This window comes from Peromyscus leucopus, chromosome 23 (genome assembly GCF_004664715.2).
Source record: "Peromyscus leucopus breed LL Stock chromosome 23, UCI_PerLeu_2.1, whole genome shotgun sequence".
NCBI classification, from domain to species: Eukaryota; Metazoa; Chordata; class Mammalia; order Rodentia; family Cricetidae; genus Peromyscus; species Peromyscus leucopus.
The window spans coordinates 14,350,304-14,372,949 of NC_051082.1; the positions used below are offsets into that span (position 1 = coordinate 14,350,304).

Genomic DNA, 22,646 nt, shown 5'->3' on the forward strand with positions numbered 1-22,646 from the left:
TGGGCAAGGCATGGCTATTTAAGGGGCCAATGATAGCCCACGATAAACTGTAATTAGGCTCTGGACCTGCAACATCCCAACTTCTCCGCAATTGCTAAAATCCTAATCAGTTAGCCAGCTTCGCAGAAGGTTCAGTAGAAGCTGCAGCTTCTTCCTGGGCACTTTCATTCATAAGGCAGGGCACACGGGACCACAGGTCAGAGGGTGGACGAATGCCGCCGAAAGCCGAGGAGCACCTGGGATCGAGAGCCACTGCCACGAGCGGCTAGCAGCAGGGAAAGGCTCTACCCAGGCTCCCAGGAGGCGCACGGCTTCGATTTCAGATTTGTAGCCTCTAGAACTGTGAGAGAAGTGCATTCTATTGCTCAGGGCACCCACTTGTATTTACTGCAGCCCCTATGAAACTAATACAGGTGTCTTTTAAATTTTAACTAATTAATCAATTTAACAGGGTCTTACTGTGTAGTCCCAGCTGGCCTGGAACTCACTATGTTAGACCAGGCTGGTCTCAAACTCAGATCTGTCTGCCTCTGCCTCCCGAGCGCCGTGACTAAAGGCATGCGCCACCCAAGCTCGGTCTGCAGAATGCACTTTTAACCACTGAACCACCTCTCTGGCCCCCACAGGCAACATTTGATATTTCACTTTATTTTATTTTGAGACAGTCTTGCTATGCTGTCAAGGCTGGTGTGTGATACCACACCCAGCTGCAGGTATCATCTGAATGAGGCTCCAGGGGTGGACAAGAAGCCACTACATGAAGATTCAGAGGGAAGAATGCCAAGTCAGGATGAGAATAATGTCTGGGGAGTCAGCTGGAGCCAGGGCAGTGAGATAGGATGTGTCCCTGGGAAGCCAGGCTGGTGCAGGTCTTGTAGGACTTTGCAGGGGAAGGGAGCTAAGCGCCTTCAGTGAACTCCGGAGGTGGCTGTGTCTTCTGAATGACAGCAACAGCTGTCAGGAGTCACCTAGTGTCACAGAGGACAGGAATCTAGGCTGTATGGGTTTGCAATAAATACCAATGCCGACGTGAGATGACAGAGTCAAGTCTGCATCTTCCCACCCTGCCCTTGACCTTACTACACGGTCACTGTCAACGCATTCCAGGGCACTGGCTTTGGCCTCTGGGGTCAGGCAAGGTTAAGGGGTACATGACTTTTTCTTTCACCTCCCCCCAAGTCTTTCTCCACCCTACTCTCCCCACAAACAATCTAAGTTAACATAAGCCGGAAATGCAGCTTGCAGATAAGCCCTTCACCCACACCGAGGAGAAACGTACTGTACGGGAGCAGGAGCAGAGCGGAGACAGACCAAACTAACCAAGATCATAAAGTTGAGCCTTCCACGCGGCCCGAGCCCGGGGGAAAGCGCAGGCGCAGGCGCGGGCCCCACCCTCGGGCGAGGGGTGGGGCCGGCGGCGGGGCGGGGCGGGGCCCGTGACGTCAGATGCGCGCGTGGCTCCGGCTGCGCAGGAACAGCTGGTGCCTCGGGAGGCGACGAGTGAGCGGGCGAGCGGGCGGGCGGGCGGGCGTGGGGTGCTGGTGGCCGGCTGGGCCACGCTGCGGGAGCCGCCGCCGCCACCGCCGCCGCCTTGCACCATTGCACCATGTCCGGGCAGCTGGAGCGTTGCGAGCGCGAGTGGCATGAGCTGGAGGGAGAATTTCAGGAGCTGCAGGTAGGGCCGGGCCACCTGGTCCCGCAACTCTTGCTCCTACCTGCGGTGCGGTGCCTTCCCCATCGAGCCACCCCAGCCCCGGGGTGGGGCGATAGGACCCAGAGGGTGGCCCAGGCTGTGCGTCCGATGAGCTGGTGGGTGGCCTGGCGCAGCCCCTTGCTTATCTTCCAGCGCTTGGGCTTCTCAGCCTCGTGGGGCGCCCGGTCGAAGCCCCCCATTCTCCCGCCCTCTCACCCGCTCTTTGCTCCACGCTCCCCTTCCGCTGCAGAAAGTTGGTCTCTGGCCCCGCGAGGGTAAGTTCCAGGTGTGTTCATGAGGAAACAGTGCCCCGCTCCAAGGACACCAGACCAGCCCCCACGCAGGGGTCCCCCCTCAACTTCGCTACTCTCCTACTGCGGCCCGGCAGCCCAACTACTGGCTCTCTGCTAGTGGGGCAGCCCTTCCCTGCAGCTGCGCTTTGAGAAACGCACTTAGCAGTTTTCACCTTGAACCCTTAGACAGTTCCTAAGTATCACAGTCATAGCCCTGTCTTTGGGGGTTCTGATGTGGTTGTGCTTGCACGCTCCTGCAAGCCGAGTTTGTCACTGGATGGCAGGCATCTGTCAGTTGACAGCTGGCTGCCTCACCCAGCGAGAGAAGACTGCACCCAACCCTCACCCTTTTGGCTCAGAGCTTTCCACCTGGTAGATCGAAGGTGGATGTAAGAGCTGGCCCTGGAGAGAATGGTCCTGCCTAATAGGTCCTGAGAGGCCTCAGCCCTGTGCTCTGGGGACTAGAGGCTCGGGAAACCTTGGGGATGTCCAAGAAGAACACCACATGAGTCCCTCCCGAGCCATGGGGTTGCCCGAAGTCGTTCACACCGTCACGCCAGCCTCCCCTCCACAGACACATTGCCATTTCCCCTGTCCCTGTGGTTCTCTCAGTTGAGCTGCCCAGGGCGGCGTCCAGGGGAGGATGTTGTCAGGGGTGCTGTGATGGGTCTTTCTAAAGTGAGGCTGTGGATCCTGATGTGGGTGCAGAGGGAGGCTGCAGGGTGAGCCTGAGCGGGAAGGCATGTACAAGGTCCCCAGGGCTGTTATCCTTTCGTGGTCTCCCCAGCACACATGGGTGGGTTGGTGCCTTCTCTTTCAAATCGAGGCCTTGGGTCCCTCGTAGTTCCTAGGAGGGGGCCTTTTGGTTCCACCCTCTGGGAGAAGACTCAGCCACTTAATAGTTTGTCCCACTGGGCTGTAGTGGGAGTGGGAGAAGAGGTTTCCCCGCGTGGGACCTTTCTTCATAGTTCCTTTCGGCTTGCCTTAAACTACAAGGGGGCCTTATACTTCAGAACTATGCAATTAAAACAATTAACAACAATTAGGTAGCAAGTCGTGGCAGGCAGATGTTGCAAAGGACTCCTTTGATTTGTTATGTTCTGGCTTGGACAGGAAGATGTCATGACGTGTCAGATGCTGGGGTGGTCAGGGACAGGGGAGTTAGGGGTTGATCTGGAGACCATTGTCAGGTGGTGAGCACACAGCAAGGCTTGTAGAAGGACCTGATGAGTGGAGGTGGCCAAGTGTCCGACTGGTGTCTCCTCAGAGCGAGGAGAACTGGAACAGACTTGAGCCAAATGTGTGGGCTTGGTGGTCAGCTGTTGGGTCTGAGTCTGGTAATGGATGACTTCCTGGGGCTCAGTGTCAAGAGACTAGAGCAAAATATCCTTTCTCTCTCTCTCTCTCTCTCTCTCTCTCTCTCTCTATATATATATATATATATATATATACATATATATGTATATATACACACACATATATATGTATATATACACATATATCCATATGTATATGCATACACATATGTATGTATATGTGTATATATGTGTACACACACGTATATGAGTGTTTTGCTTGCATTTATATATGTGCACCACACACGTGCCCGAGGAATTCAGAAGGGGGTGTCGTTGGATCCTCTGGAACTGGAGGTAGACAGTTGTGAGCCACCATGTGGGTTCTGGGATCCAAACCCGGGACCTCTGCAAGACCAGCCAGTGCCCTTAAACCACTAAGCCACCTCTCCAGCCCATTTATTTATTGACTTCTTAGGTTTATTTACCTGTCCCTGTGTGTGTGCCGTTAAGGTGTCGGTGCCTGTGGAGGCCAGAGGAGGAAGAAGGGGTTAGGTTCCCTAGAACTGGAGTTACCATTGAACATTTTTATTTATTTATTTAATTTTTTTGTTTTTTTTTTTTCTAGATAGGGTTTCTCTATGTAGCTTTGCGCCTTTCCTGGATCTCGCTCTGTAGACCAGGCTGGCCTCGAACTCACAGAGATCCACCTGGCTCTGCCTCCCGAGTGCTGGGATTAAAGGCGTGCGCCACCACTTTATTTGTAGAGGAAGAAACAGGAAACTGAGACTTGGGCATGCCAATTGTCCTAGCTGGGACCACTTATTCCGCTCAAAGTCAGTGCTGGATTTTACTCTGGAAATGCCTAGAGTCAGCCTGTTTTCCGCACACATGGGGATTCTGGGAAGAAAGTCTCCTAAGTCCAGGGGTATGTTGTGTATGTGGTGGACAGAGATTCTGATGAAGGACATTTATGGGGAGACAAAGGTGAGAGAGCTCTGTGTGTGTGTATGTGTCGGTGTCTGTGTCTGTATGTCTGTGTGTCTGTGTGTGTGTGTCAGGAGACTGGCTGTAACTGGAAAAGTTAACAATAGGAGGGACTTTTTTTTGTCATCAGGAAATCCTGATTAGCCAAAGTTTTCCAACATCTGCCTAAGAATCTGGGATTGTGCGTTTCAACTTTGCACCTCTTCATTTCTGGGGAGATGTATTTCGTCTGTGTTTTACCTCTCCTTCCCTTTTTGGAGTGGAAAAAAGAGGAAGCCTGTGTCTCAGACCTGGAACTTTTTTTTTTATTAAAAGGTCTTTGGAATCCCCCTTCACCTACAAAGAGCCCCAGGGTAATGCCTGGGACTTTGGAAAGGATCTGTTTCCTTTGCGCTTGGCTTTACATTTCCTGAGGCCTTGCTGGACTCTGGGGAAGGCTGAGTCCTCACCAGGACTTAGCGTTTAGGTGGTCACGAGTTGTATCAGAGATCAGCATGTACCAGGCCCCCTGGCCTGTGATGTGATCACAGATGGTCACACTTACAGACACTGGGACTGTAGATTTAACGATCAGTTCCTGCCTTACGTCACTGGAAACCTGACCCCATCCTCCCCAGCACAGGAAGCAGCCTTTCTCAGTGTCTGGCTTCAGGGATCACTGGGGCCTTGTATATTGTAAAGATTTGGAGTTTTTACTGCCAATGAAATGGACATTCCTCTGGCTCCAGAACCACAAAAAATAAAAATAAGGGAGTGAGCCTAGGAACAGGAAGGTCAGTGTTACCTCCTTAAGACCCCATGAAATAGAGCCTGGGGTTGAGTTATTTACCTAAGGTCACGTGTCTTTGTGAGTGCTAGTGTCAAGATTTGAACATAGACTGTTGAACACCAGCACCTCCGTATTCTCTGCCCCCGTTTACATTTAATTATGTGTGTATATATGTGTGTGCACATGAATGTGTATGTGATTAATGCAAGACTTCATGGAATCCAGAAGAGGATGTCAAGTCTTCTGGAGCTAGAATTGTGAACTACCCAACATGGATACTAAGATATGAACTTGGGTCCTCTGGGAGAGTAGCAAGCACTATTAATGGCTGAAACGTCTCTACACACACACACACACACACACACACACACACACACACACACACACACACCAATTATAAAAAATGTACATTTATAGCTGGGTGGTGGTGATGCACGCCTTTAATCCTAGCACTCGGGAGGCAGAGGCAGGCAGATCTGAGTATGAGGCCAGCCTGGTCTACAGAGTGAGTTCCAGGACAGCCAGGGCTGCACAGAGAAACCCTGTTTTGAAGACCCCTTCCCATGTACGTTTGTTTATATGTGTGCATGTGTGTGGGTACCACAGCACATGTGTAGGAGGCCAGAGGACAGCTTGTGGGGCATGATTCTCTGTTTAAAGTCCCGGAATCGATTTCATGTGATCAGGCTTGGTAGGCAAGCACTTTTCCCTGATGAGCTTTCTGTCCAGCACTGGAGTGAGTCTGTCTGTCTCTCTGTCTCTCTCTCTCTTTAGGGGCAAAAGACAAGATCTCTGTATGTAGTTCTGGCTGTCCTAGAACTCTCTAGAGAGTCCAGGCTGGCCTTGAACTCACAGAGGTCTCCTGCCTTTGCCTGCCTAGTGCTGGGATTAAAGACGTGCGCCACTCTATCAGACCACGTCTGTACTTTTTTTTTTTTTTTTTTTTTTTTTTTTTTTTTTTTTTTTTTTTTTTCGGTTTTTCGAGACAGGGTTTCTCTGTGTAGCTTTGCGCCTTTCCTGGAACTCACTTGGTAGCCCAGGCTGGCCTCGAACTCACAGAGATCCACCTGCCACTGCCTCCCGAGTGCTGGGATTTAAGGCGTCCGCCGCCGCCGCCGCCGCCGCCACCACCACCACCACCACCACCGCCGCCCGGCACACGTCTGTACTCTTAACCTGTTCACAAGGCAGACTCGTGTAGAGGTGAGTGTCTTTTGTTGGCCGCAGCTGCTCTTTTATGTTGGTTGCCCTGGGAACCTCTCACTTTAGAAGCAGGTGCAGTAGAAAGAACACTGGATGTGGAGTTAGGATTCCCCGGCCCGGGTCCTTGCTCTGCCGCTGTCTATCATCTGACCTGCAGCAAGCCACCACTCGGCTTGACACGGGTTAGCAGTAATGTCACCCTGTGCCATAGAGAACCATGCGACACATGGATTCCTGTCTAATCCAAGCAACAGCCCGCTCCTTTCTCGACATAAGGAGAGTGAAGCTGAGGGACTTGAAAATAGTCAAGGTGGCAGGGCATGGTGGCGCCCTTAATCCCAGCACTCGGGAGGCAGAGGCAGGAGGATCTCTGTGAGTTTGAGAGGCCAGCCTGGGCTACAGAGTGAGTTCCAGGATAGATACGTAGAGATACCCTGTCTTAAAATAAGAAAGAAAAAAAAAATTCTCCAAGTCAGAATTTGAACACAGGCCTATGGTTTGAGTCAGGTGCTCTTGTAATGCTAACAGAGGAAGCGCCGAAGTATCTCGAGAATTCCTTAGAGAATTCCTTAAAGCGCCAGGAGAAAAATTTTATGTTTTTTGTTTGTTTTTTTACATTTATTTACTCGTGTGAGAGAGCGCTTGTGTGCCATGGCAGATGTTTGTGGTCCAAGGACCACTTGCAGGAAGGAGTCAGTTCTCTCTCTCTTCCACATGGGTTCCAGGCTTGGTGGCAAGCGCTTTTACCCTCCGAAGGAAAGTTTTGAACTTGCCGAGTCTCTTTCGTTTGTGTGGAACTCCCTTACGCCCGGCCAAGACTCTTAGTTATAACTCTTGTCGGCAGAACCCAGTTCTGCTGGTTTTCAGGCAGAACCCAGTTCTGCTGGTTTTCAGGCAGAAAGGGAGTTTATGGATTCCTGGGTTGGGAAGTCCAGTTGCGATGACTTTCAGCAAGGCTGGATCCAGGAGCTCAGTTTATGGTCGTCTGTGTCTCTCTTTGTCCGGTCACTTCTTTCTTTACCTGACACCTCTTCCTTGATGTGGTCACGGTCACTAGGGCCAGGATGGTGGCACACATTTAAAATCCCAGCCTTTAGGAGCTGAGGCAGGAGAATCATGATGAGCTCAAGGCCAGCTTTCTGAGACCTTGTTAGAGAGAGAGATGGTCCAGCTTGGTTCATGTAATCATTCCATATTCAGCCAGTCACGGTACGGACTGGTCATACCTCTGGTTTGCCTCTGGAGTCTGAGAATGGGGTCCGTGGAGTAGGTGGGGATGGAGAGGGGTGATTCCATAGAGGGAAACCAAAATAACAGAGGTTTTTAAAAAAAAAATAGAAATCATCTTTATCTGTGATTCTCAAACCGTGTGTCATGACAGTCCTCCCCTCAAATGAGGATAGTTAAAAACGTCGGGGGAAACAGCGAAATGTCAGATCCTGGGTCGGGCCTGCCATGCTTTCTGACGGCGTCCTCTCTTGGAGACCAGTTCCCACAGACCTCGCCTCTTAGCCTTTATCCAGCTGAGGAAACTGAGGCAAGAGCGGTGGCCTTAACTCAGCTAGTGAGTGGCAGGTGGGCCTCTGAAGTCAGCCCGCCTGATGGCAGAGTGTCATCACTTAGCCGTTGTCTTACTCTGCCCCCCTTGCCGAACGCCCGTGCAGGTAGGCCTACCCACTGCCCTGTGGCAGACATTGCCTGTCAATCCTGGCACATGACTCAGAGTATTCCCCAGTATGGGAACGGCATGCTTGAGGTGGAGTGAACCTACCTGCCATGTTTGGTTGTGTTGCCATGGTGATGGGTCCTCCTTCGGGAGAGCGAGCCTCAGAAAGTCTGCTCCAAGATGCTTTCTTGGGCACCAGGCTGTGTGAAAGTAATCTCTTAGAAGTTTACTACCAGCACGCAGCACAGCCGTACGGTGGTATACGCTCCCGTGGGGGCCCCGGCGCTGTAGCCGTCTGCTGGATTGACACCACCTTCCGGGGCCTCTGGGCCAGTGCTCTGGTCTGTAGGTGCCAGGAGACTCATCAGTCTGGAGGTTCCTCTGAGAGATGGGGACGAGGAGGTCTGGCTTCCCTGTTCTGGATCTTGAACTGCGGGCATTGTTGTGTTAAGAAGGCGTTTCCAGATGTTTCACAGTTGAGCTGGGACCTGGAGTCATTAACCTCACCTTCCCACTGGGGCGGAACATGGGGCCTCAGAGGAGGAGAGTGGTGGCCTGGATTTGTGCCTACATCGGAACCTCGCTTGTTTGTGTCTCCTAAGGGTGGCAGGTGGCAATTAGGCAAGAAGGGACGATGCTAGGGACGTCCTGGCTCACAGAGCTGTTAGCCTTTTGGTGTGTGTGTGTTTTTAATCCAAGTGCAGTCTCTTCTACATGTTGCTGTTGTTAGGTGGGTTGTTTTGTTACATTTATTTATTATGGAGGTCAAGGGACAACTGGTGTGTGTGTGTGTGTGTGTGTGTGTGTGTGTGTGTGTGCTTTAGTGCTTGTGTGGAGGTCGGAAGACAACTTGGGGAGTAGGTTCCCCCTTCTACCGTGTGTTGTCAGGCTTTAGCGACAGGCCATCCTTCACGGAGCCACAGCATCACATTGCTATTTCCCGGGCTCAGAAAATGGCATTTATAATGGAGCCCAGACTACTCAAACCAGTACACTATGATGCCTAATGATACTGTGTGTGTAGCTCAAGGAAAAGACTTGCAAGACTTAGTAAAGACCACATTCCCCTGGTCCGGAAGCTCACACCTGAAATCCCAGCACTGGGGAAGCCAAAGCAGGAGCGAGTCAGGAGTTCAAAGTCATCCTCAGCTGTATTAGCCAGCCTGGGCTACCGGAGACCCTGCCTCAAAAACAGAACCATCCAACTGAGTATAGTATAGAGGGCCCTGGGAAAAAGCAAATGGATCTATTAAGAGTGTTGGTGATTGCCGGGCAGTGGTGGCGCAGGCCTTTAATCCCAGCACTTGGGAGGCAGAGGCAGGCGGATCTCTGTGAGTTCGAGGCCAGCCTGGGCTACAAAGTGAGTTCCAGGAAAGGCTCAAAACTACACAGAGAAACCCTGTCTTGGGGGGAAAAAAGAGTGTTAGTGATTAAAGAAATAAGGAGGGGAGAGTTGGTTTTCAGATGTGCGTAGTTTAAATCCCCCCCACTGCCCCCCAGACTGAAGGGTGAAGGGTGAAGGCTGGGAAGGTCCTGCTGTCTGACCTTTGCCGGAGCTGCAGTGAGAGCGGTCATCGTTGAAGGATGCCGGACGCAGGAGGAAGCCACACCACAGCCTCTCTTTCCTCTGCCCTCAGGTCCTCTGCTCAGGCCCATCGACCAAGGGTGCAGAGCAAGGGAGCCGGAGATGGGCAGCACATAGGGTCGAAGAAAAGCGGAGCCGATCCGGGGTGGGGATGGGGTACAGAAATAAACCAGCAGAAGTGAGTCACCCCTCACTCTGTGGGGAGGGTAGGAATCCCGGCTAAGAAGGATGTGGGACCTGTCAGCTCCGTGTGCACTGTAGGATTTTGGTTTGGGGCCAGCATCTCACATAGAGAAAATACCAGACTACTGAACTTTATTTTCTTTGTTTGTTTGTTTTGTTTGTCTTGAGGCAGCGTTTCTCTTTGTAGCTCTTGCTGTCCTGAATCTCTTGGAAATGGAGGCAGAGATGATGTTTAAACTTGATATATAGCCAAGAATGGCCTTCAGTTCCTCATCCCCCTGCCTGCACCCACCAAGGCAGGGACTCTAGGTGTGGACTAGCATTGGCCTGAACTTCGTTTTTACTTCTCCCTTTAATAGTGGGTTGGGACATGGGAGATAACTCACCCCAAACTGGGAGCTAGCTCTCCGCAGACGTAACCGTTTGCTTTTTAAACCAGCTTATTAAACATGATTGACTCCCACATCAAGTTGCTACTTCTAAAAATAATCCAGAGTGTTGGGAGTAGCGTGGCAGACAGGCAACTGTGTAGAGGACTCTATTCCACAGACCCAAGCAAGCCCAGGTCCCGGACGGTCTATCTTGAGAACAATTCAAACACACAAACAAAAGCATGCGATGTATCATAGACTACTAAACATAGAGGTGCTGGGAGGGGGCAGGTAGTCATAGAGAAAATGCGGCCAGAGAAGAGTCAAAGGCTAAGACTCTTACTTGCCAAGAGCAAAAGCCACAGGGCTGGAGAGGCGGCTCAGTGGTTAGAGCACTGGCTCCTCTCACAGAGGACCTGAGTTTGGTTCTGAACATCCACATGGCGGCTCACATCCATCTCTGCCTCCATTTCCAAGAGATTCAGGACAGCAAGGGCTACAAAGAGAAACGCTGTCTCAAGACAAAACAAACAAACAAAGAAAATGGAGTTGAGTAGTCTGGTATTTTCTCTAAAAGTTAGAAATTTATTTTTATGAGATGGAAAGAAAAAGATGGACATGGTAGCACATGCCTTTAATTCCAGCATTCAGGAGGCAGAGTTTTGTTTTGTGAGGTTTTGTTTCTTTATTTGTTTTGTTTTTGTTTTTTTGAAGACAGGGTTTCTCTGTTTAACAGTCCTAGGCTGTCCTAGAACTCACTTTGTAGACCAGGCTGGCCTCGAACTCACAGAGAGGAGTTTAAGGCCAGCCTGGTCTACATAGCAATTTCCAAGTCAGCCAAAGCCACACTGTCTCAAAAGAGATGGCGGGGTGAGGACAGAGTTTACTTTACCATCCAGCAATCCCATTACTAAGTATCTACCACACCCAGATGGTCTTGAATTCCTAATCCTCTTGTGCCCCACCTCTGGAATCCTGAGACTGTATTAGAGGTGTGTGCCGCTGCTGATCCACAGGAAACCGAGACAAATGGCTAACTGTGGTCTGTGGTGCCTCTTAGCATACCAAAGCTTGAGCCAACCTCCGACCTCCGACCTCCAGGCTCTCCCACAAACTTCTCCAGCTCCCAGGCTTCCCCGCCCCCAGCGTCTCATTCCTATGTACCCCTGCCATTCCTGCCAGGCTGCCTCTTTGCTCTCTTGGCTCTTGGTTCTCCTCAGCACCCTCTCTTGTCCCTCTCTCCTCTTTGCACGCACGCACGCGCGCACACACACACACACACACACCACGCACTTACTCCCTCGCTCTCTCCCTCTTTCTTTCCTGCCATGGCCCTGTTCATTCTGCTAGCCATGTTCGGTCCCTGCTCTGGACCCTTCCGGATGCCTCTGGCTGTCCTCTCCCTCAGATCTACAATAGACACCTTCTCGGTCGTCCCTCGGAGCAGCCACGCCCTCATTTTATTCAGCCACCACATCCTATTTAGGGGTGTCAAGAGGATGAAATCCAAGGCCTCTTGCTTGCCCGGCAAGCCCTCCACCCCCCTACAAAAAGACGCAATCTCTAGAGACTCGAGAGAGTGGTAGCCCGGAGCTGGAGAGAGAAGGAAGTGGGCAGTGACTGCTAATAGAACATGGGGATCTCAGTGGGTGATGGGATTTCCGAAATGAGATGTGGCGATGGTACACCTTCGCAAATGCCCAAAAGTCACTGAACTGGGCCAGCGAGATGTCTCGGCACGTACAGTGCTTGCTGGGCAAGCCTGACGGCCTCGCTTTGATCTTTTGAATCCACGTAAAGGGGGAAGGAGAGAACTGAGTCCGTGAAGTTGTCCTTTGACCTCCGCGTGCATGCCATGCTGTGTCCCCCCACCCCCCTCCTCACAATACACACACAGATATAATAATAATAATAATAATAATAATAATAATAATAATAATAATAGTGAACAGGTGTCACTGGACTGTCCGTGCACCCATTTCTGAGCTCGTGTATGTGTAGGGTCTAGGGTGTACACGTCTTTGTCAGTACCTAACTTACACATTGGCGAAGTTGTTAGAAAGCGTGCTTTGGTTTCCGGAGTTGGTGGAAAAGCTACCCCGCAAGAATGTTTAGACATCTTCATGCTTGGCTGTCTCCTTAGCTACTGGCCTGAGGAAGGAACCGCTCAAGTGGCTTTCAAAGTCCTTATTTGTGGCAGTTTTTAGATGACAGTGCTCTGGGCAAGAGACCGGTCATCAGACCAAGGAAGGTCTGTGGTTTCTCTTCTCTCTCTCTCTCTCTCTCTCTCTCTCTCTCTCTCTCTCTCCCTCTCCCTCTCCCTCTCCCTCTCCCTCTCCCTCTCCCTCTCCCTCTCCCTCTCCCTCTCCCTCTCTCTCTCCCTCTCCCTCTCCCTCTCTCTTTTTGTTTTTGTTTTTTGAGACAGGGTTTCTCTGTGTAGTTTTGGTGCCTGTCCTGGATCTCGCTCTGTAGACCAGGCTGGCCTCAAACTCACAGAGATCCGCCTGGCTCTGCCTCCCGAGTGTGCGCCACCGCTGCCCGGCGTGGTTTCTCTTCTTACCTGACGTGGTTAACTTTGCCCAGGAGGGAAGTTCCAGTCCTTATCCTGTTAGTGTGGGTTTTGGCACCTGCCTGTGCGGTGAAGATCGTAAGAACTGGTAACGCCACACAGGCGCAGTGGAGTGCGTTTGCCTGTGCAGTTGGGCATCCGAGGGCATGATTTCAGAGGGGGGCAGATACAGAAGAGGGCCTCCATTTCTCTCTCGGCTTTCCTCTTCTTAGTTGGGTTCATTCCCAGGTATCCAGACATTGGTAGGACAGCCCTGTTAACTCTGGACCTCCATCTTACTACCTTCCGAGCTAGTGGGAACAAGGCCACCCTGTTCTGACAGTCCCTTATGAGCCCCACACTTAACTGTCCTTCGTTCTGAATGCCCGTCCTTGTATCGGCCAGCTGGGTTGGCAGTGGGGGGTTTTGAGGTTCTAGTTGGCCAGGCCCAGGCCATGTGCCCTGGAGTCTAAGGCAGGGCCAATCTCACTCCGAGCCAGATCTCATAGATTGAACGTGGGGAGAGATTGGTCTCCAAAGAAATCTATAGCACTGGAAGTCTGCCTCACCGGTCAAAAACAACAGAAGGTCTCTGTCTGGCCAGCTGGCTCCACAGGAGGAGGCCAAGGTTACTCGGAGGAAAGGAAGTTATGGACAATGTTGTCATCTGAATCCAAAGTGTCCCCCCACGGGCTCATGTTCACTTGAGCTGGAGCTGGCCATGCTGTTCTGAAGGCCATAGAGCCTTTAGGAGCCGGGGCCTGGTTGGTAGGAAGTGGGTTCCTAGAGGTGGGATTTTCACATTTATACCCGCCCCTGCTTCCTGTCCAGCCCCCTCTGCCTCCCGAACCTCAGTGACATGAGAGGTCTCTGCCACAATAAGTGGAATCCTCTGAACCGTGAGCTGAAACCCTCCCTCTGTTACGTTGTTTCTGTCTGCATTTTGGTAAAGGACAGAGAGGAGCAGGTGGCATCTTTGGTTTGTCTTGGCTCCTGGGAGAAGCAGCTCACGGCATAGTAGGACTGGGCGTGATGGAGGCGCTCTGCGTGCACAGAAGGAAAACAGGAAAAGTGTCCTTTCCTCCTGCTAGAGATGCGGCGAACAGGGTGTCAGCCGAGAGCTGTGGGCCTGAGGATTTGGCTCCGCGGTCGAGCACTCGCCTAGTGCGGTGACTCGATGAGCATGTTCCCCCATCGTCCTGGGCATTTGAACACCTGGTTCCCGGTTGGTGGTGGTGCTTGAGGAGGGTTAGGAGGGGCGGGAGGAAGTGCATCACTGGGGGGGGGGCGGGAGGAAGTGCATCACTCGGGGGCGGGCTTTGAGATGAAAAGCTTTGTACCATGTCCAGTTCGTTCACTGTCTCTACTTTGTGCTTGCAGTTGAGGATGGGAGTGCTCAGCCTCCTGCCTGACACACACACACACGCACACGCACACACACGCGCGTGCACACACACACGCGCACACGCGCGCACACACACACACACGCACACACACGCACACACACACACACACACACACACACGCGCGCGCGCGCACACACACGCACACACACAGGCCCGCTGCCACACTTCCCTACCATGATGATTCTTATTCCATAAGCCAAAGGAACTCTCTGTAAGTCACATTGGTTGTGGTGCTGTATCACGGTAACAGAAAAGTAACCAGTACAGAAGTTGGTACCGGAGAGTGGGCTCTTGCTGTGGAGAACCTGACCATGTTTTTTTTGGGTGAATGTGGAGGACCTGGGAGCTCTGGACTAGAAAAGCAGTTGAATGCTGTAAGTAGAACATGGGAGCTTGGAAAGTGGTAGTGTGCTGAGGGCGGTGGAGATTGGAGATCCAGCTCAAGAGGTTTCGGAGGGGAACGATATTAGCAACTGGGCCAGAGGCCGTGCATGGGATATTTTGGTGAAGCATCTGGCTGCCTTCTGCCTACGTCTTAAGAACTTGCCTGAGGCTAAATAAATCCGAAAGCAATAAAGGGATTTCTTTGGCTGAGGCAATTTCAGGGCAGCATACTAATGACTCTGTGGAGCGGCTGTTATTGGTAACTAACTCATACGGAGGTCTACGATGAGAAAGAGCAAGTGAGGCAGAGAGAACTACAAATTACACACTTCGCAGAGGAGAAGAGCCCGGGGAACTCAGTGTCCAGCCAAGGCTTGTGCGGAAAGAGATGAGATCAGTATCCCTCAGGAGAGGCCTCCCGCTCCGTCCTAGGGCGAGACCCTGCCCAGTTGGGCTCCCAGCCCATGAAGGAGTGTGAAGGATTTCCGCTCCTGGAAAGCAACTGAATAAAAGCTGCTAATGTGGTTCAAGGGGCGCCAGGATGCACCCCAAGCTGGAGGTGGCACTCGGCAGCGTCACCCATGTGGAGTTGGCTTTAGAGGCATGAAGGATGCAAGAGTGAAGGAGGTGTGGATTCTCCCTATGTGGTTTCAGGGAGCCCTGAGGTTAGGCAGTGCGGGGTGGGGGAGCCCCTTGCATGAAGGTCTCCTGCTTTTCTAACAAAGGTTCCTCAAGTGAAACAAGATCCAAGGAGGCTCCTTCCTCCCTTCCTTCTGCACGTGACTGAGGCAGGTTCTAGGTGGGGTGTGAACGAGGGTTCATATGTATTTTGAGACAGGGTCTTAATGTGTATCCCCAGCTAACCCAGAACTCTCTGTGTAGACAAGGTTGGCCTCAAACTTGTCTTTGCCTTCTGAGTGCTGGGATTCAAGGCGTGTACCACCACTCCGCCCGGTTGCTTTTTTTTTTTTTTTTTTTTAAAGACAGGGTCTTTTGTATCCTATCTTGGCCTTGAACCCTGATCTTTCAGACTCCCATTTTGTAAACGCTGTTATTAGAGGTGTGGCCACCGTTTTTCCCTTGACTTCTAATTATGTGTTACTGAATAGAATAATAGTAACTGCCTCAAGCTCATGGACTTGGGGGGTGGGGTTGGGAATTCAGACAGAGCACAGGCGTTTAGAGTTGGTCCAGAGGACTAGCTGTGCCTTGCTGGAAGTCTGTAAGGACTACCGAGGCCAGCGCCAGAAGCCTGTGGAGTTTTCTTTTTCGCAGGTGTCTGGCCGGAGTAACTTGTCTTTATGCAAATGCAGATTCAGACTTTTGGGTTCTCTGGGTAATCAGGGCGCTGGGGTGATGGGACTCTTCGTTCTAGGGAATGAGGTGGACGCTGCATGGGCCTCTGTGACCTTGTCTCAGGAACTCTCTGGCGTCACCTGTGTCCTGTTCAGCTGGGTCGTCACGGCACTGCTGCTCAGATTGAGCTGGGGGTGGGGTGGGGGTGGGGGTGGGGGCGTAGGTGTGGGGGGGTGGGGGGGGGAGTAAGTCTCCACTTCTCTCTTTTAAAATAGTTTATTTTAGCCAAGCGTGGTGGCGCACGTCTTTAATCCCAGCACTTGAGAGGCAGAGGCAGGCGAACCTTCTGTGAGTTCTAGACCAGGCTGGTTTTCACAAGGAGACATTGTCTCAAAACAAAACACCCAGAGCTATTAGGAACAATTGTTTCTTGCAACAGTGTATGTTTTTCTGTATGTATTAGAAACGGCTCGGATAAAAGGCAGGAGCAGGGGAGGTGTTACTCAGAGGGACCAGGTTTCAGGTGTAGAGAATGTGTAGTCCAGTGATAGAGGCTTGCCAGCGTACATGGTATCCTGGGTTCCATCTCTAGCACTCAAAAATAAATAAGGAAATAAGAGTGGGCGGGGCCTTGAATGTTCTTTTACACAGAAGTAAATGATAAGGGGATGAGAGGAGACCTCTGGAGGTGAAGGGCAGGTCCACAGGTCTTAGGGCTGCACACTCATCTCCACTCATCACTTCCTAGACATTTAATTTGCTTCCTGTTTTTTTTTTTTTTTTAATATCAATCATACACTCAACTGCTTTGTTTTAGTTTTGATTTGGGTGCTGGGCATTGAACGTAAGACGTCACACATGATGTACTGTTAAAGAAAGGAAGACGGCAGACATTCACACCGGCTACAGCCTGGAAGAACGCAGAGCAGGGTATCCAGGGGAAATCTGTAGCTGGGAGGCCATGCTTGAGTTCAAGGCCAACTTGGGCTACATAGCGAAGGTGAAGTCAGCCATGACTATAGAGCGTGATCCTGCCTTGAAAACATAAGGAACTTGGTAACAGTGGTGACTTCTGGGGAAGAGGGAGAAGATCCATTGTGACGGTTCTCAACCTCCCTGATGCTGCGACCCTTCAATACAGTTCTCATGTTTGGTGGCCGCCCCCAACCATAACGTTATTTCTGTTGCTGCTTCATAACTGTAATTTTGCTCCTGTTACGAGTCATAATGTAAATACCAGATATGCAGGATATCTGATAGGTGACCCTCAAAAGGGTCGGGACCCAGAGGTTGGGAACCACTGGATTAAGGGCCTATTCAGAGCTGACTTCAGCCGTGGCTGGCGTTTTAATTTTTAACAGGGATAATGTCTTCGTGTTTGACTTGTGAAATTAAATATTAATTCACACTGATGAGGGCCTGGTCAGCATCTGGCTGCTGATTCCGCGGCCTTTGTCTTATCTCTCCAGGGTAGAAGCTGACACTCAAGAGTGCCAGGAGGCTGTGTAGCCCCTTATCATGCTGGAGCCTCCCCACCTTCTAGAGTGCTATCTGGGGCCCCTGCCTTCCCTGTGATGTCTTGGGGGGCTCTCCTTTGTTCCAGATATGTGTTGCACTGAAGCATCCAAAAGTCGTTTCCACACCATCTCTCTTCAAGAGTTTATTTCATTGTGTTTATTTATTCCTTTCTGTGGCTGGGGCCTCACATACGCAAGGCAGGCATTTAACTAACTGTGTTCCAGGCCTGGCCCTGAGATACCTTCTTAATTGCAAATAGCAAAAGTTGATCACTCGACACTAGAGACTCAGAGGGACACCGTGACCAGACACTCTAAAGTGATGTCACAGACACCACGTTCCTCCTGACAGGAAGCTCAGAGCACAGGTCACCACCACGTCCAGGCCCACGACAAACACAGAACCAGATCTTCGGGAATCATCAGATGGAACCCAGGTTAAGAGACGTTCTCTAAATGATGTCAGTTCATGAGAGGTGGGGGTTGACGTTCCGTTCAGGTTACAGAGACAAAAAGACGTGTATGGATGCTCAGTGTAAAATTGAATGGGACCCGAGAGCTGAAGGACAGAGGCCATAAAAGAGACAGTTTGGGCTGCAAGCTGGCTCAGCAGGTGAAGGTGCTTGCCTGCCCCCGAGCCTGAGGACCTGAGTTCTATAACGGGACCCACAGGATGGGAGGAGAGAACCACTCCTGCGGACTGCCCTCTGACCTCATGGACACTGTCCTAGGGTTTCTGTTGCTGCAACAAAACACCATGACCATAAAGCCGGTTGGGGAGGAAAGGGTTTATTCGCCTTACACCTCCACAGCACTGTTCATCACTAAAGGAAATCAGGACAGGAACTTAAACAGGGCAGGAACCTGGAGGCAGGAGCTGACGCAGAGGCCACGGAGGGGAGCCGCTGACTGACCTGCTCCTCAATGGCTTGCTCAGCCTGCTTTCTCACAGAACCCAGGACCAGCAGCCCGGGGATGGCACCACCCACCATGGACTGCCGGTGTCGTGCCCCCATCCCCACGACCCACCCGCCCGCTGTTGATCACTAATTGAGAAAATGCCTTACAGCTGGATCTCTTGGAGGCATTTCCTCAACTGAGGCTCCTTCCTCTCTGATGACGCTAGCTTGTGTCAAGTTGACACACACAACCAGCCAGGACACACACTGTGGCCGGCAGCAACCAACCGCCCATTGGATAAATAAACAAATGTCATCGAAAACATTTTCTTTTTCTTTCTTTTTTTTCTTTTTTCTTTTTGACATGGAACTAAATATAGATGGGTCATTGGTGAGTTCTAACATTTTCAAAGGACAGTTGGCAAAATGTGAGTTGTGGTGTCTGAGATGAGGGCCTCATATTCCATCAAGGTTTAGGAGCTGCCTCTGAATAGAGCAGATATCGTTGATCACAGCTGATGCACATTTTTATGGAGAAGTATGATGGTTACAACTAACTCCCTAATAGGCCAGCACAGGGGTGCGGTGGGGGTGAGGCAAACTTCTTTGGCAAAGGGCCAAATAGAGAATTATTTTTTGTTTTTAAGCTTTGGAGGCCATATGGTCTCTGTCACGGCCACTCACTCGGCTGTTGAAGTACCAAAGCGGCCACAGGGCATGTGTGATGGGCGTGACGAAGAACCAGTAAAACTGTGTGTGTGTGTGTGTGTGTGTGTGTGTGTGTGTGTGTGTGTGGCTGCCACGATTCCAGCGGCCTGCAATGTTCACAGAGCTTGGGACATTTTCAGATTTGTATTGTTTTCAGCCTTCCAAAACCCATTCTGTCGTACAGCCTCCGATACAGAAAGAGAAGCGCACCCCCGGGAGACAAGCACATGCTGAGAGCGTAGAGAGGGGCGTTCTTCTACTCACAAACTTGAAGTCATCTCAGGAGAAATGGGCATATTAGGAAAACGTGGTTTTCCTCTCTGGGAGGCCCAGAAGGAGAGGAGGTTGCTTGCTGGTTTTGCCCCCTTGCAAATGAATGGTCCGGGGTGACGGGCTCACACATTCTTGCATATCATTGCTAATTCTTCTCCCTTTTTTCCTTTCTGTGACTGTGGTCTCACTATGCAGCTGAGGCTAGCCTAGAACTTGCTGAGTAGACCAAGCCGGGCTTGAAGTATCCGTGATCCGCCTGCCTCTGCCTCCCAAGTGCTGCATTAAAGACTGCCCATCACCGTTCACGGTCTGTCTGATATTTGTCTTCCTTTACTTCCTAATTCCCTGCTTTAACTTCCGGTCCTGCTTGGCAGCCATACTAGTTTAGACTCTGTACCTGGTGTCCCCTCCTTTTCCTGCCTGCTAAACATGCTGCTGTGACAGCTAAGAAAACGGCTGTTTAAGCCAGGCGTGGTGGCACGTGCCTTCGATCTTAACACTTGGGATGAAGAGGCATTCCGATCTCTGAGTTCAAGTCCATTCCTGTCTGCATAGAGTTGCAGGTTAGCCAGAAAGAAAGGAAGGGAGGGAGGGAGAGAGGGAGAGAGAAGAAGGAGGGAGGGAGGGAAGGAAATGGCTCTTTGTTGTACATCGGCCAGAAAGGAAGGAAGGAGAAAGAAATGAAGAATGGCTCTTTGAACTGTGTCCACTGCTCATTGATCTTAGTTTCATGTTCTGCCCCCCTCCTTGCTCCCGTCGCCTCACAGACGTGACTTACTGGGAGATGAGTGTGGTAGCCGTTTGAGAGCTTACTGTGGCGCCTTCTCCCGGATTCGGGATAAGTCTCCCGTTATAAAGCTCAGAAGGGTTATTTCCAAGAATGAACTGTCACGTTTATTGAGTGATGTCGTCTGGGGCAGGGAATATGGCTTTTGGGGGGGGAGGGAGGGGGGAAGGGGAGACGGACAGGAGCTTTCCTTAGGTGACTTAGCAAGAGCTCTCTCATAGCGAGGATCAGAAAGTCAACGTGAACAGGAAGTAGCAAGGAGCTTACGGGTCTCTGTACAACCTACGGCTCAAACCCAACAGCCGAAATCTTTGTTGTGTTGTTACCATAAAATACTTAAGACTGGATACTTTAGGAGGATAAGAGGTCTGCTTTGGCTCATAGTTTTGTAGGCTGAATCCAAGCTCGAGGGCCACCTTTGGCAAGGGTCATGCAGTGCATCATGGGGTAGATAATACCATGGAACACGATGAACGTGGTGAATGCGTGGGTGCATATGGAAGAGCATGCATTGGGAGGTTGAGGGAGAAGCACCAGGCTTGTATACCACAGTCTGCGCTTGTGAGTACTGACCTAGTCCCGTGAGACTTAACTGACTCCTGTAACTTAGTCCTTCCACAGCCTGCTGCCTTGACCTAGTTACCTCTCACTTGTTCCCAGCTCTTAAAGATCCCAGTACATCTCAATACTGTGACATTAAGGACCCAGTGCATGTACCTTTGGACCCAAACCCGAGCAATAGCAGATGCTGTAAGAATTTGATCATATCATCTCTGGATTCGCTTTTCATGCCTGGCTTCATTCTTAGGAAGACTTGGCCCGCTCAGACTAGAGTGGGCATACCCAGGGGGGCAAAAAAACACTCTCTTATCTAATTGGTCCATCCAGAGTTTCAGGACTGGCTCTCATTGGTCAGTAGGAACCTCGTGTTCACCTCTGAACCAGTCCGACTGGAGGATGCTGATTGGCTGGGACTAGATATGTGGCCAACTGGACTGGGCATGTTCTGCTCTGCCAAACCATGTAGACGCAGACTTGGCAAGGGGTAGACTGGGTCTATCATTGACTTGGTAGAGTGTGTGCCTAAAGCCCTGGGTTTGACTCCCAGTACCACATAGACTGGGTGTGTTAGCATATGGGTGTCATCCTCATACTCAGGAGGTAGAAGTGGAGGAATCAGAAGTCCAAGTTATAAATCCAAGTTCATCCTCCGCTACGTAGTGAGTTCAACACCATCCTGGGATGCGTGAAACACAGTCCCACAAAATCAAAAGGAAACATTGGCCAGGAGGCTGAGGATATACTTCAATGGTAGAAAATCTGCCAAGTATGCCCAAGCTTCTGGCCTCAAACCTCAGACAGACAGACAGACACACACCAAAACCACATGGCAGTCCTACTGTGTTTGGTTGTTAGCATCAAACAGATAAACGAATAGGTGCACGCCTTTAATCCCTACACTCAGCAGAGGCAGGGGGAATCTCTATTCAAGGCCAGCCTGGTCTACACAGTGATGCCAGGACAACCAGGGCCGCATAGACTCTATCTTAAAGAAAAAACCAAACCACCTCAGGAATGAAGGAGTGACCCCGGGGAGAGCTGGCACTTATCCCACAGCCGCTGTGTCCTGCCTCCTTCCTCGGCCAGTTGCAGTCCTGGATGGCTGTAACCAGGATAGCTGTCACCCGAGACCTCTCCAGCCCTGTGACAGTGACGTGTCTGCCCTTCAGGAGACACACAGGATCTACAAGCAGAAGCTGGAGGAGCTGACCGCGCTCCAGACGCTCTGCAGCGCCTCCATCAGCAAGCAGAAGCGGCACCTCAAGGACCTGAAGCGTGCACTCCAGAGGTAAGAGGGGCGCTGCTTGAAAGCTCCCCGAGGGCCTCCTGCTGCCCCCCCACCCCCACCCCCCCACCCCCCACCCCCCCACCCCACCCCCCCCACCCCACCCCCCACCCCACCCCGCCGCCGCCGCCGCTGCCACCACCCCCCATCGTCTCACTCCGTAGATAGGACTCATCCTCACTCGGAGGTTGACCCTGAATTTCTGGCCCTCCTTCCTCCCTTCCTGAGTTGGGGTTACAGGTGTCGGCCACCACGCACGGTTTTTATGCAGTACTGGGTTCGCTGGGCTGGAACCCAGGGCTTTGCATACGCGAGTGAGGTGAGCACTCCACCAACGAGCTCCACCTCAAGGACAGAACCCCAGCTCAAAGCTGGCTTAAGAAGAAAGTGGAAATTTTAATGGAAAAAAACCCAGGGATACCTTCAGGCATCACTGGACCCAGGGGTCAGAGTGTGTTTCTAGGACTCTGTTTTTTTCCTCTGAATTTTCTCTAGGTTGGCTTTTGCTCTCGCGGTCACGGAGGCGGCCACCTGCCTGCTGAGCTTAGCTCCGCTCCCGTCGTCCTGACTGAGAAAGACGGGCTTTCAGCCTCTGTCATTCTAATAGTGGTCTGCTGCTCAGACTGTTTGGACACTGTGGACAGTGTGTAACCCCACTGAGCTGGGTTCTGCTGAGCAGAACCCCAGTAGATACAGCGGAGCCTCCCAGCCCGGCTGTGATAGACACTGCTCAGCATTGCCACAGGAGAAGCGCCCGCTGAGGAAGGTTGACCCGTGAGCTAGGGTCCTAGACTGAGCAACTCTCCCAATCCAGGGTGTGGTGTCTCCCGATATGGTTCTGTTTTTCTTCGTTTCTTAAGACAGGGTCTCATGTAGCCCAAGCTGACCTCAAACTGGCTCTATCCAAGGATGATCTGAACTCTCAATCCTTCTGTCA

At 51.4% G+C, this 22,646-nt stretch overlaps 1 protein-coding gene across 4 annotated transcripts in view; it reads left to right on the forward strand.

The window, feature by feature from the left end:
- Window positions 1–1,438: 1,438 nt before the first annotated feature.
- Window positions 1,439–22,646, forward strand: part of Tmem120b (transmembrane protein 120B) — a 41,983-nt gene continuing 20,775 nt past the window's right edge. For 3 of the 4 annotated variants that reach the window (XM_037198707.1, XM_028885861.2, XM_037198708.1), the window contains exons 1-2: window positions 1,513–1,675; window positions 21,594–21,712. In XM_037198707.1, coding sequence (XP_037054602.1) covers window positions 1,607–1,675; window positions 21,594–21,712 — 188 coding nt within the window. In that variant the 5' untranslated portion in view covers window positions 1,513–1,606. Of the gene's footprint in view, window positions 1,676–21,593; window positions 21,713–22,646 lie in introns of all 4 variants that reach the window. The other variant, XM_028885860.2, reaches the window with a different exon arrangement.